This window comes from Myxine glutinosa, chromosome 7, assembly GCF_964187855.1.
Source record: "Myxine glutinosa chromosome 7, kmMyxGlut1.1, whole genome shotgun sequence".
NCBI classification, from domain to species: domain Eukaryota; kingdom Metazoa; phylum Chordata; class Myxini; order Myxiniformes; family Myxinidae; genus Myxine; species Myxine glutinosa.
The window spans coordinates 177,131,362-177,143,501 of NC_136267.1; the positions used below are offsets into that span (position 1 = coordinate 177,131,362).

The window sequence follows — 12,140 nt, forward strand, 5'->3', positions numbered from 1 at the left end:
CCCCCGGGCCTTGCCAAGGCGAGGTGAGTTTGGGGCATCTGCCCTTCCGTCTCCAGGATTGAAGAACCAAATCTTCATCCCCTGAGAATACTGGCTCCCCTGACTCCGGTGGTCGTACCTGCGCTTCATCTTGGCACCCGCCAGCTGAAGCTGGCCACGTGGGAAGGCATGGACCCTCTCCATGCCTTCCTCTAAGTGACGTGCATAGCCCTCCCCCGGCGGTCTATTAGGGGTTTCTGGCACGGGTCCGCATAGCAGATCGGTGGGAGCCCGCAACTCCCGCCCGTACATGAGCAGCGATGGACTGCATGCGGTGGCCCCGTGCTGGCTAGTTCGGTAGGCCATCAACAAATACGGGAGATGTTCGTCCCAGTCGTCCTGACGGGTGATGGTGAACAGGGCCAATTGTTGGACCAGGGTTCGATTGAACCTTTCCACCATCCCGTCAGATTGAGGTCTTAAGGGCGTTGTCCTTGTTTTCCGAATTGACAGGAGCCTGCACACATCTTTTAATAATTGACTCAAAATTTCGACCCTGATCGGTGTGCAGCTCCTCCGGAATCCCATGCCGACATACAAATCCTTCCACGAAGGCCTGTGCTACAACCCCGGCTTCTTGGTTAGGGAGGGCATAGGCCTCCGGCCACTTGGTGAAATAATCCATTACTACGAGGATGTACTTATTACCTTCGCGGGTGTGGGGTAGTGGGCCTAGTATGTCCATAGCCACCCGCTCAAGGGGGGCCCCCACCTGGTGTAATTGAAGGGCGGCCCTCATCCTCCGTGCTGGTCCCTTTTTAGCAGTACAGGCGTCGCATCTCCGACACCAGTCCTGCATATCGCGCCCCATATTTACCCAATAGAACCTCCGGCGGACCCGAGATGTTGTCTTTGTTCTGCCCAAATGGCCGCTAGGACGGGTACCATGCACCTGCTGCAAAATGGTGGTCTTAAATTGCTCTGGGACTATCACCAGCCAGGAAGTTTTCTCAGAGGGAATCTCTACCCACTTGTGGTACAAGATGTTGTCTTTCAATTCCAGGGTTTGCCATTGAGCCCAATATGCCTTTGTTTGCGCCCCGAGGGGGGTGACCTCTTCCCCACTAGGTCTTCTCCCCAATCGAACCCATTCATGCACCGGTCCCAGTACGGGATCCTCCCGCTGGGCCGTGCTCCAAGCCAAAGTTCCAAATTCCTCATCGGCGGTTAGTGGCAAGATTGGCCCTCTCACCCGGAAAGCACGGACTTCGAGGGTAGGGGTCTGCCAATTATTCCCTGTCCTCGTGTCTCGCACAAAATTTACAGTTTTCCCCCAAACAGGGACGTCAAGAGAGTGCGTTGGCATTCCCATGGGCCTTTCCGGCCCTATGGGTCACATTAAAATCGTACTGCTGTAACTTTTCCAACCACCTTGCAATTTGGCCCTCAGGCTCCTTGAACCGGAGGAGCCATTGCAGGGAGGAATGGTCAGTTCGAACCAGAAATTTCCGCCCGTACAACTATGGGTGGAAATGGCTCATGGAAGTCAGCATAGCCAATAACTCTTTATGAGTGACGCAATAATTTCGCTCTGGCCTACTCATGGCCCGACTATAATACGCGATCACTCTCTCTACGCCCCCCTGTGTCTGGGACAAGACCGCGCCCAAACCCTTCTGGCTTGCATCCGTGTCCAGGGTAAATGTCCCGTCACTGGAGGGGTAAGCTAGAATGGGTGCAGATGTCAAACACCCCTTCAATGCTAGGAAGGCCTCATTGCACTCCCTTGTCCAATTAAACCTCGTCCCCTTCTCCGTAAGCCGGTGAAGGGGCCGGGCTATCTCTGCAAATTTTGCTCCTATTACAAAATGCCTGTAATAGGAGCAGAGTCCCAAAAAACCCCGCACCTCTTTAACGTTACGAGGTGCGGGCCACTCCTCTACCGCTGTAATTTTGCCTGGGTCTGTTTACACCCCCTCGCGACCAATGACGTGACCTAGACAGGCCACTTCTTTAGCAAACAAAGTGCACTTACTTGGACTCAACTTCAACCCTGCCTGTCTGAGGCACCCAAACACCTGGTCCAAATTAGCTATGGCCTGGGGGAAATATTTTAGCATGTACCAGGACGTCATCCAGGTACACCAGGCATGACTGCCATGGCATGCCGCCCAGCACATGCTCCATCAATCGTTCAAAGGTGGCGGGGGCGTTACACAAACCAAACGGCATCACAGTGAACTGATACAGCCCCTTACCTGTGGAAAATGCCATTTTGTCCTTCCCTGCCCTATCCATCGCCACCTGCCAATACCCACTCTTAAGGTCCAAGGTTGAGAACCAATTTGAGCCTGCAACGGCATCGAGGGCATCGTCAATTCTAGGCAGGGGATATGAGTCTTTCAGTGTCACGTTGTTTAGTTGGCGATAGTCCACGCAGAACCGCGTGGTTCCATCTTTCTTTTTAACCAACACAACTGGTGACATCCAAGGACTTCCCGAGGACTCAATGATACCTGCATTGAGCATCTTTTTTTCCTGTTCATCAGCTTCCTCCCTCTTGCTCCAAGGGAGCCGTCGGGCGGGCTGACGAATAGGCCGGGCCTCACCAGTGTGGATCTGATGTTTCACTAGGCCCATACGTCCAATATCCTCGGAGGACAAGGAGAAGATGTCCAAATGAGTTTCAATTAATTTGTGTAAGGCCTCCCGCTGTGTCTCCTCCAACTCTACACTACTCCTGTTTACCATCTCAAAAATGGGATCGGGTCAATTCCTACTAATTGCTCGAGACTCCCTACGGGACCAGCTCAGCTGGATGTCCTCGTCCCTCACTGCCGCAACTTCATTAGCTGGGGTGCAGCCAGCTATCTTCGTGCCCCGTCCTATAGTGCGTGGTTCTGTACTAACATTAATTACCAGGACGGCCATCACCGGCCCGTCCGTTTTGACGAGGGTGCGGCCCACGACTAAACCCGGGACGGACTGCGCTGCCACCGGTTCGACCAGGCCGCAGGACTCCTGCCAGGTTGGGCGAGCTCGCCATCGGGCCGGCACTATGGCCTCGGCCCTCGGGAGAATGGTCACGGCCTCAGAAGCCTCCAGCTCCGTCCTTTCGGCCGTGCTCACCCCGTCCAATGGCAGCTCATCTATTCCCACTTGCAGGGTCCCCCGGCACAAATCGATTTTACAACCGCTGGCAGTCAACAGGTCCAGCTCGATTAGGCATGGGTCGCACACCTCCGCCACCCAAACTTCTATTTCCCTTTTAACCGACCCTAACTTGAGGGTTACAAAACCACGCCCTATGATGGGGGCCGTTACCATGGTAGCCAACTGCAAACTATGATTTTCCAGACACTGGATGTTATCCAAACCGTCTGCACTCGAATCAAGGACCACAGGGCTGATGATCGTGGCGCTAGCTCCTGTGTCCACTGCGGCATCGACCACCACGCCGGCAATTTTGCACTGAATTGTCAAACTACCAGTACCAATTTGGCCACAATAGATGACCTGTCGCGTCAATGAGGGCTCTTCACCATCCCCTACTGCCGAACGCGGCCCTACATGCTCGGCACATATTAGTTTCCCGGGCCCTGGCGGGGGGGGGGGGGGGTGTCTGGGGTTAGCTAGTCCGACCCGTGCGAGGCGGAGTTGATGGTCCAGGCAGCCGAGGTCCGTCCTGGCGCGCGGTTCTGCACTCCCACGCACGGTGACCCATCCGGTTACAATTATAACACCTCACCTGGTAAGGTGTGTGCCTCCGGAATTCCAAATTGCCCCCCCTGTAATCCCGAATTGGGGCATTTGTCAGTGGCCTACTGTGTGCCACCGCTGGAGCCGCCTGCCATGGTCAGGATCCCGTGAGGCGCTGGTCCACCAGCCTTCGGATCATGTCCTCCAGGTCCGGGCCCCTTTCAGGTGGTCTAATTGCGCCAGGTACGCCCTCAAATCGCTCTTGCCGTCGTACGGCGCGAGCAGAACCTTATGGCCGCCCGACGTTCGGACCCCGTACGCCGCTCCCTGCGGGGTTAACGCGGGGCCGAACCGTTCGGGCCCCCATAGTGCACTACCTCTTGGGGGCTCGCGTGTGTTACCCGTCCCACTAAAGACTACCCCGGTCGGTGTCAATGCCTGGGCTGCCTCTTCGCAACCAGCTACCCACTCCATGCTCGCACACCCCGGCGCACACACACCTTCCGCACACCCCATTATCGCACACCCTGGCACACACTCTTTCTCCACGCACTCTGTAACAGTCACACGCCTCGCTATAGGCCTTTCACGAACGCCCGGGTCCATTCCGACCTCCAAGCCCGTCGAACCTCCCCTCACACCAAACACATTTCCGCCATTATCGCCACTCACCTTGGAGCTCCTTCCTCTACACTTCTCCTCCAACACCTGCAAACTTTTTATTTGGTCAGCAAGCACGTCATCACGATGTGAACACAGACTTTGTACATATTCCATCACCTCTTCCTTTATTTCATTTTTAGTCTCCCTCCGTCTCTTCTTAATTTCACTCATCCCTTCTTCTACTTCCTCCAGCTTTTGCTTCACCCCTTCTATCTCCCGGTGTGCCCCCACAATCTCCCCTTCTAAGACCATCCTGGTCATCTCTACATGTGTCCTAACCTCTCGTTCCCTCGTTCCCAACATCTCTACCACGTCATCCAACCTCTTTGTCAGCCCCGCGTGCACCATTTGACATTCTTTCTTTGTCGCTATAAGTTATTTCTTTATTTCTTTTTGTGCTGCTTTCAGCCCCCCTATCACGTCGGTATTCTTCCCCACTTGCTCCTTTAATTCATGTTGTCCTACCGTCAGTTTTTCTACCTCCCGAGTCGCTTCCTCTGTACCCCCCTGTAGTCTGGCTGTATTCTGCCTCAACTCTCTCTCCACACGCTCCGCGCACCGCTTCACCTCGTCGCGCACCACCGCGACCTCCTCGCTAAACCTGCGTCCAATGTCCTCCCCAATTTTTTAAATATCCCTTTTTGGCTAACCCCTGCTCTAGTAGGGAAAATGGCCTTTAAAATGCATGTTGTTGTTTGTTGTTTTCATTTTTTCCATATCACATCTGGATTCCTTTATTTCGTTTTCCAATTTTTCCATGTTACACCTTGCTCCGTCGCTCTGGGTGTCCATTTTGTTTTCCAACCGATTTTTCATTTCTTTCATTTCCCGGGTGGATTTGTCCCCCATTTCTTTCATTTTATCCCCGTGGGTGTCCATTTTCTCCTTCAATTTGCCCTTCATTTTATCCATTTTTGCATTCATTTGGATTAGGAACAGTTCAAGGTTAAACCCGGTTCGCACAGCGGGCTCGGCTTCCGCCGCCACGTGCGAGGCGCCGCCATTTTCTTCGCCAGCTACCGCACCCTCATCCATTTTCCCTTCATCTACCAACTCCTCCTGTGGGTCCTGGGTCATTAATTCTTCTTCTATTTCATCCTCCATTACCCCCACCGACATTTGACCACCTTGGCCAGCCATGGTATGAATATAATTTGGATTTTAATACTAAATTTCGTACGCTCGTAATTTCAAGTGCGTGAAGCGCACTCTAGGTCCAATGATCTCACACTCCCAAACACCAATTTGCTGTGGCCAATTTGTCCAAAAATAAATAAATTAGGGTTCAAATCCCACTCCTGACTACCAAATTGTTGCGGATCTCCCCAAGCCCGTCCCATTACAAAGGGGGAGATTAAACCCCTTTTTTCCCCCTGGGTCTTCGGGTCCGCGAGACCGAATCGCCACTTCCGGGCAAACGTGAAAAAGGGTTTCGGGACAAATTCGCACGTACCTTTGGTACCCACGCTGCCACGAAAGCGGGGATCGAGCCTCGCACGAGCCACGCTTAATTGAGAACGCCCGAGCGGTATGCGTATCACGTGACTCGTGCTGTTACTTTTATTGGAACCCGATTCGAGCGGTTTTATTCGTGCGATGCTAGGCCAATGATGTGAAATGACATGCACGGTCAAATGGAAGGAAGAACACAGGTTTATTTACAATTATACAGTGATCAGGGTAAAGGAAAGGGACACAGAGCAGAACGTAATCAGTCTTACTTATCCCCAGCCAAATGGGCCCACTCACATACATGGGGAGATGGAGGAAGATAAGTTCGCGCGCCAAGCGCGCTTCGCCGTCAGTCGCCCGGGGCAGCTCGCCCGGCGTGGCTCTCCGTTGTTCACGACACGTATCCAGGCAAAGACAGGCAGGAGGAAATCCTCGCGGCACGTATGCAGGGAAAGGCAGGCAGGAGGAAAATCGCGCATCTGTGGCCCGGCGCAGGTCGTCCTCTCGAGCGTGCAATTAATACAGCGCAGAGCATGGGGAACGGGGAAAGTTCGTGTATAACGAGGCAATTCAATTCGTTCTGCAGCTTCACTCGCGTTCTCGTCTGCCTTCTGCGTTCTGCCTTCTCGTGCCGTTCGTTCTCTTGATCTCGTGCGCTCTCTCTTCATCTGCTCTGCCGCGTTCCAGTTAAATGGGCTCGGGGCAGGACCTTATATGGCACCTCCCCGATCTTACCCGAATGTTCCAAGCCCCGCCTTCTTGCCGCAGTGGTAAGCTACTCCCCCTGCAGCTCGTACCTTTGGCCTCGGTAGACTTGCCCAGGCCTGCCACGTGGCATCCCAGTGCCAAACCAAAAGCATCAAAGCAAAGCGCCAAAAGGACACCTAATCTCACTAGCCTACTCAACGCAAAACTAAACACAGGAAAGGATTACGCTTACATTTACTAAGAAATAACTGAACTATCGCGAGGCTTCATGTTGTGGTGTAACTAACTAAGAGGGGAAATTAACCTTTATTTCAAAACCGCAACAATATACAATCTTTTTGGAGGCAAATAATAACAAAAATAATAATAACAAAAATAATAACAAAAAACATTTCCTTGCCATTGAAATATCTTTTGAAATCTGCTTTTCTAAAAATTTAAAATGAAACCTTCCAACATCAATAACAATGACAACAACACTTTGACAGTACTAAAGGCATCAAAGGAATTGAAATATTCCTCATTTTTGAGAGAGTTTTTTAATGGTGTAGCTGAGATTTAATGGAATGGAAGGTGACAGCAGTACAATGTTGAGCAGGGTAGTCTTACCTGGCAAGATTGAATGGAAGATGTTCAAAACCAAGACTTTTATGGTGAAGGGCTCATTATGGATGTTTTTATACATCGGGATGCAAAGTCGTGTGAAGATGTAGTAAGTGTAAAATAAACACCCAAGTACCTAATAAAAGGAAAAGCAGCACCAGCTCAGAACCTTCCTCAATATATGTCCTCAATATATAATTATATTGTGTCAAAAAAAGGTGGATGATTTGAAAATTTACAACTGAGGCTGAAATATCCATTTTAATTCCTCTGTGATGTATATTTCTAGTCGTTGCCAGGATCTATTGTATGTGACATTATGACAATATTGAGTATAACCATTTGTAATTACTATTTGCACAGGTATTTTTTAAACAATAAAACAGTTTATTCTGTCAATGAGATGTATGCATAAAATGACATGTAGAGCCAAAATTGTTTCGTTGTGGCAACAAAAATCCAAACAGTCTGAAAACATCTGTCGAATCCATTAAAGGAAACACTTACCTGGGCAAACTTTATCCCCACGTATGCCCATCGTATTTTGGGTGTTCTAGGAATAATAATGATAGCATCACAAAATAAATATGACCAAAGCAAACAGGTATTTGACAATTTCCAGGAAGCAATGTAAAAACGTGTAGCAACGTCTAAGTCAGTTGGGGAAACCTTTCATTTCCGGAGGGCCGTAATGGCTATTGTTGAACTTGCTGCGGGACAGATACGGCCTTTCTGATTTGTCAGCAATTTTAAGAACACATATGCCGAAAAGTAATGCCAATAATTATTCTGATTCTTTTTCGATACTGCAGATATAACTAGAGAATTCATAGAACACCTTACCCCACACAGTCTTGAGGAACAAGAACATGGGCGGGGTCTACGAGCGGCAAATTTGATTGGTCAAGATGACGAATTATGCCGTAATATTTTGTCCAAGTACTGCTAAACAGAAGGGCTTTGAAAATGTCAAATAGGCAATTTGTGCTCTTCAGTGTTTTAAGTATATAATTCATTTGAAATAATGTGAGAATTTTAAGGGTCGTTAAAAAAAAACAATTCGGAAGTTTACCACCATTGATGCAGCGGCTATTACACCACCCTATCTAACACATCCCATTAGTTATTCATGCGTTTGTGTCCTTTATGGCATCCTTAAAAACGGTCACTGTCAGTTCATTCCTTTTGAACCTTCTCGACCACTTTGTACCATGAGCCTTGATGACGCAAGTAAAAAATATAATGTATATACACTATACAGTCACGTGAAAAAGTAAGTACACCCCATGTAAAGTTTGGACTTTTTCAACATATAGCTATTTGATCTTCATTTCAACAATCTTGATAGATAAAGGTGACATGATGTAACAAATATCATGAAACATTTACATTTTGTAGTCCATTGTATAATTTAAATAAACATAAATGCAAATTTTGCATGTGGAAAAAGTAAGTACACCCTTGGCTCTAATAGGTGGTATTGCCCCCTTTGGCAGAAACAACCGCAAGTAGGCATTTCTTATAACTGCCTACCATTCTCTGACATCGACTGGGAGAAATTTTTGCCCACTCCTCCATGCAGAATTATTTCAGCTGTGCGATGTTTGAGGGGTTTCTTGCATGCACAGCTCGTTTCAAATCCCCCCACAACATCTCGATGGGATTTAGATCCGGGTGTTGACTTGGTCATTCCAGAACCCTCCATTTCTTTCTTTTCAGCCATTCCTTGGTGGATTTACTGGTATGTTTAGGGTCATTGTCATGTTGCAAGGTCCACCTTCGGTTGAGCTTCAACTTTCTGACAGATGGCCTCACATTATCCTCAAGCACCCTCTGGTACAATGGAGAATTCATAGTGGATTATATGATGGTGAGCTGCCCAGGCACTGATGCAGCAAAGCTGCCCCAAACCATAATATTTCCACCACCATGCTTTACAGTCGGTATCAGGTTCTTGTGGTCAAATGCTGTCTTTGGTTTCGCCAAACATGTCTTCTGGTACTGTGGCCAAATAGCTCTACCTTTGGCTCATCTGTCCAGAGTACATTGTTCCAGAAGTGCTGGTCTTTGCCTAGGTGTTCATTGGCAAACTTTAGTCTTGCCCTGAGGTTCTTTCTGGACAGCAAAGGTTTCCTCCTGGCATACCTCCCATGTAGATCAAATTTGGGCAGCCTCTTTCTAATGGTAGACTCGTGCACTTTGACATCAACAGTGGCAAGAGCTACCTGTAGGTCCCGTGATGACATTCTGGGGTTCTTCGAGACAGCATCTTGCGGTCTGCTCTCGGGCTGAACTTGCTGGGGCGGCCTGGCCTGAACAAGTTGGCAGTTGTTTGGAATCTTCTCCACTTGTAGATGATCTTCCGGACAGTCGAAGGATTGATTTCAAATTGTTTGGAGATCTTTTTAAATCCCTTCACAGACTCGTAGGCATCTATAACCTTTTTCTGAAGACCTCAGAGAGCTCTTTTGATCTGGGCATGGTGACGCCGCACACTTGAACAACAAAGAGCAAACCAAACTAAATGTCTGAGGTTTAAATTAGACAGGTTCCTCCAAGATCTTCTCTAACAATGTTCTAATCATTTGCACCTGATCTGGTGCACCTGATTCTAATTTTAGGTATTTGAAGTAGTGATAAATGTAGGGGTGTACTTACTTTTTCCACATGCGAAATTTGCATTTATGTTTATTTAAATTATACAATGGACTACAAAATGTAAATGTTTCATGATATTTGTTTTATTATAATCACTTTTATCTATCAATATTGTTGAAATGAAGATCAAATAGCTGTATGTTGAAATATGTTGAAAAAGTCAAAACTTTACATGGGGTGTACTTACTTTTTCACGTGACTGTATATTGTGTTTCAATAATGCTGTGACATTTTGTCAATGTCAGCAAGTCTGTGTCCTGTAATTAAGTCTGACCGGCGTTTATAAATTTATTATTTGATGAAATTAAATTTACCCACCCTGTGCACCGGCAATCCAAATTAAACAAACATAGAATTGAGAAATGTCAATAAAAATAGAAATTGACAGCTTGACCATGTTTTTTGGCATAACTTTCTGAAGCTGCATTGAAACGTGAAAAAATCAAAATTTATGTACTTTTTGGTGACTTTGCTCTTTAACAAATAAAGAAAATAAGGACAGATATCTTATCTTGTGAATACGTTTGGTGAATTGACAACAGCTACACCATGAGTCTTGACCAAAGCATACTTATAAAATCAAGGAAACTTTTAAAACGAAAGGACAGGAGGAGCAAAAGGTAATTGTTGCCTTACCTTGGGTAAGCATCCCGGTAGATAAGAGTGGGGCAGAACAAAAAATACAGGTATTGGGACAGACTTGGAAACACCACTTGTGAATCTTGGAGGGAACAAACATTACAGACTTATTTTGTATCCATCTCTCAATTTACTTTCACTTTATGACATTTCAAAACGACAACATGATGTACACAAAGCAGTAAATTAGGCACGTCTGAAGCACCAATGAAAAGAAAACCACTGGTTTGAAAGCCTCCTAATGGAAAAGGTGACAAAACATGCAACAGGTTGTTTTGAAGAGGTAATTACTGCACACAACAGGTAATTACTATACAGTCTTTCAAATATACTGTGTGTTGGAGAAATAAAGCCAAGAAGATAAATCAAAATAATTTCTCACATCTCATCATCAAACTAAAATACGCCATTTCGTGTCTGTCTGTCTGATGAATTTTTGACGCCAATACGTTCTGTGGTTACTTATCCAATCTCAACCAAACTTGACAGGACGACGAAGGGTTACATAATGAAGGTTGTAGCGCATTCATTTGCCCCCCTCCCTAAGGGGGTTTTCTCCCCTGAGCGGGTTTTCCCTGCCATTGCCGTCAATGGCGTTGTGTGTTGAGGTGTATATCAATGTTTAATTAGCTTTATCGTGGCATTTGTCCAAAGAAGAAGATTTATCATGCCGTTTTTCCAAAGAAACTTTTAATAACAAAATTAATGATAATCGCATATTGTTGATGTTTTTACAAAACAATATTAATACTAATAGTGTACCACTTCCCCAAGCCGTTTTTCCTGCAGTGATAACGTGTTTAAATAGCTTATAGTTATAATGGCGTTTCTGTGGGAGCAACGGCTTCTACAGGAAGTAAAAATATTATAAACCACAAACACGTATGATTAGCTTTTTAAACAGTCACTAATGCTCTTGATAACACTAATCATACTAAAATACGCCATTTCGTGTCTGTCTGTCCGTCTGTCTGATGAATTTATGACGCCAATACATTCCGTCGTTACTTATCCAATCTCAACCAAACTTGACAGGATGATGAAGGGTTACATAATGAAGGTTGTAGCGCATTCATTTGCCCCCCTCCCTAAGGGGGTTTTCTCCCCCGAGCGGGGTTTCCCCGCCATTGCTATCAATGGCATTGCATGTTGAGGTGTATATCAATGTTAAATTAGCTTTATCGTGGCGTTTGTCCAAATGAGATTTATCGTGGCGTTTTTCCAAAGAAAGATGCTTTCAATAACAAAATTAATAATGCTATTACAAAACAATATAAATACTAATAATATTCCACCTCCCCAAGGTGTTTTTCCTGCCGTGATAACGTGTATAAATAGCTTTTAGTTATAATGGCTTTTCCATGAGAGCAACGGCTTCTACAGGAAGTAAAAATATTAGAAACCACAAATACGTGTGTTTAGCTTTTTCAACAGTTGCTAATGCTCTTTATAACACTAAATGAAGAAATTTGGAGGAATCCCGACATCCGTGAAGTAAGTTTTACTTACAGAACTGAGTGAAGATCTACTGTACTCTATATAACCCACAAAAGTTGGATTAATAACATGCTCCTTTCTCCTGCTACCGTGGCATTTTTCGTTGCGAACTTTTGAAACTCGCTCTTGCTGTTTGATACGAAACTGAAAGGGACAAGCTCGGGTTGTGCTCCTTTACCAAGCAGCTGGCTAGCGCTTGCCAAGCCAGCAGTTCCTTAACGGTTTTGAATGGAGTGCTTGCT

At 46.6% G+C, this 12,140-nt stretch overlaps 1 protein-coding gene across 5 annotated transcripts in view; it reads right to left on the reverse strand.

Annotated features, from left to right (window-relative positions):
• The window catches only part of LOC137431859 (sterol O-acyltransferase 1), a 97,992-nt gene that overhangs the window by 27,820 nt on the left and 58,032 nt on the right, over nt 1-12,140 (reverse strand). For all 5 annotated transcript variants that reach the window (XM_078782577.1, XM_078782579.1, XM_068123632.2 and 2 more), the window contains 3 exons: nt 10,399-10,483; nt 7,612-7,657; nt 7,111-7,240 (listed from right to left, as the gene is read on the reverse strand). In XM_078782577.1, the coding sequence (XP_078638703.1) occupies nt 7,111-7,240; nt 7,612-7,657; nt 10,399-10,483 (261 nt within the window). The remainder of the gene's footprint in view (nt 1-7,110; nt 7,241-7,611; nt 7,658-10,398; nt 10,484-12,140) is intronic.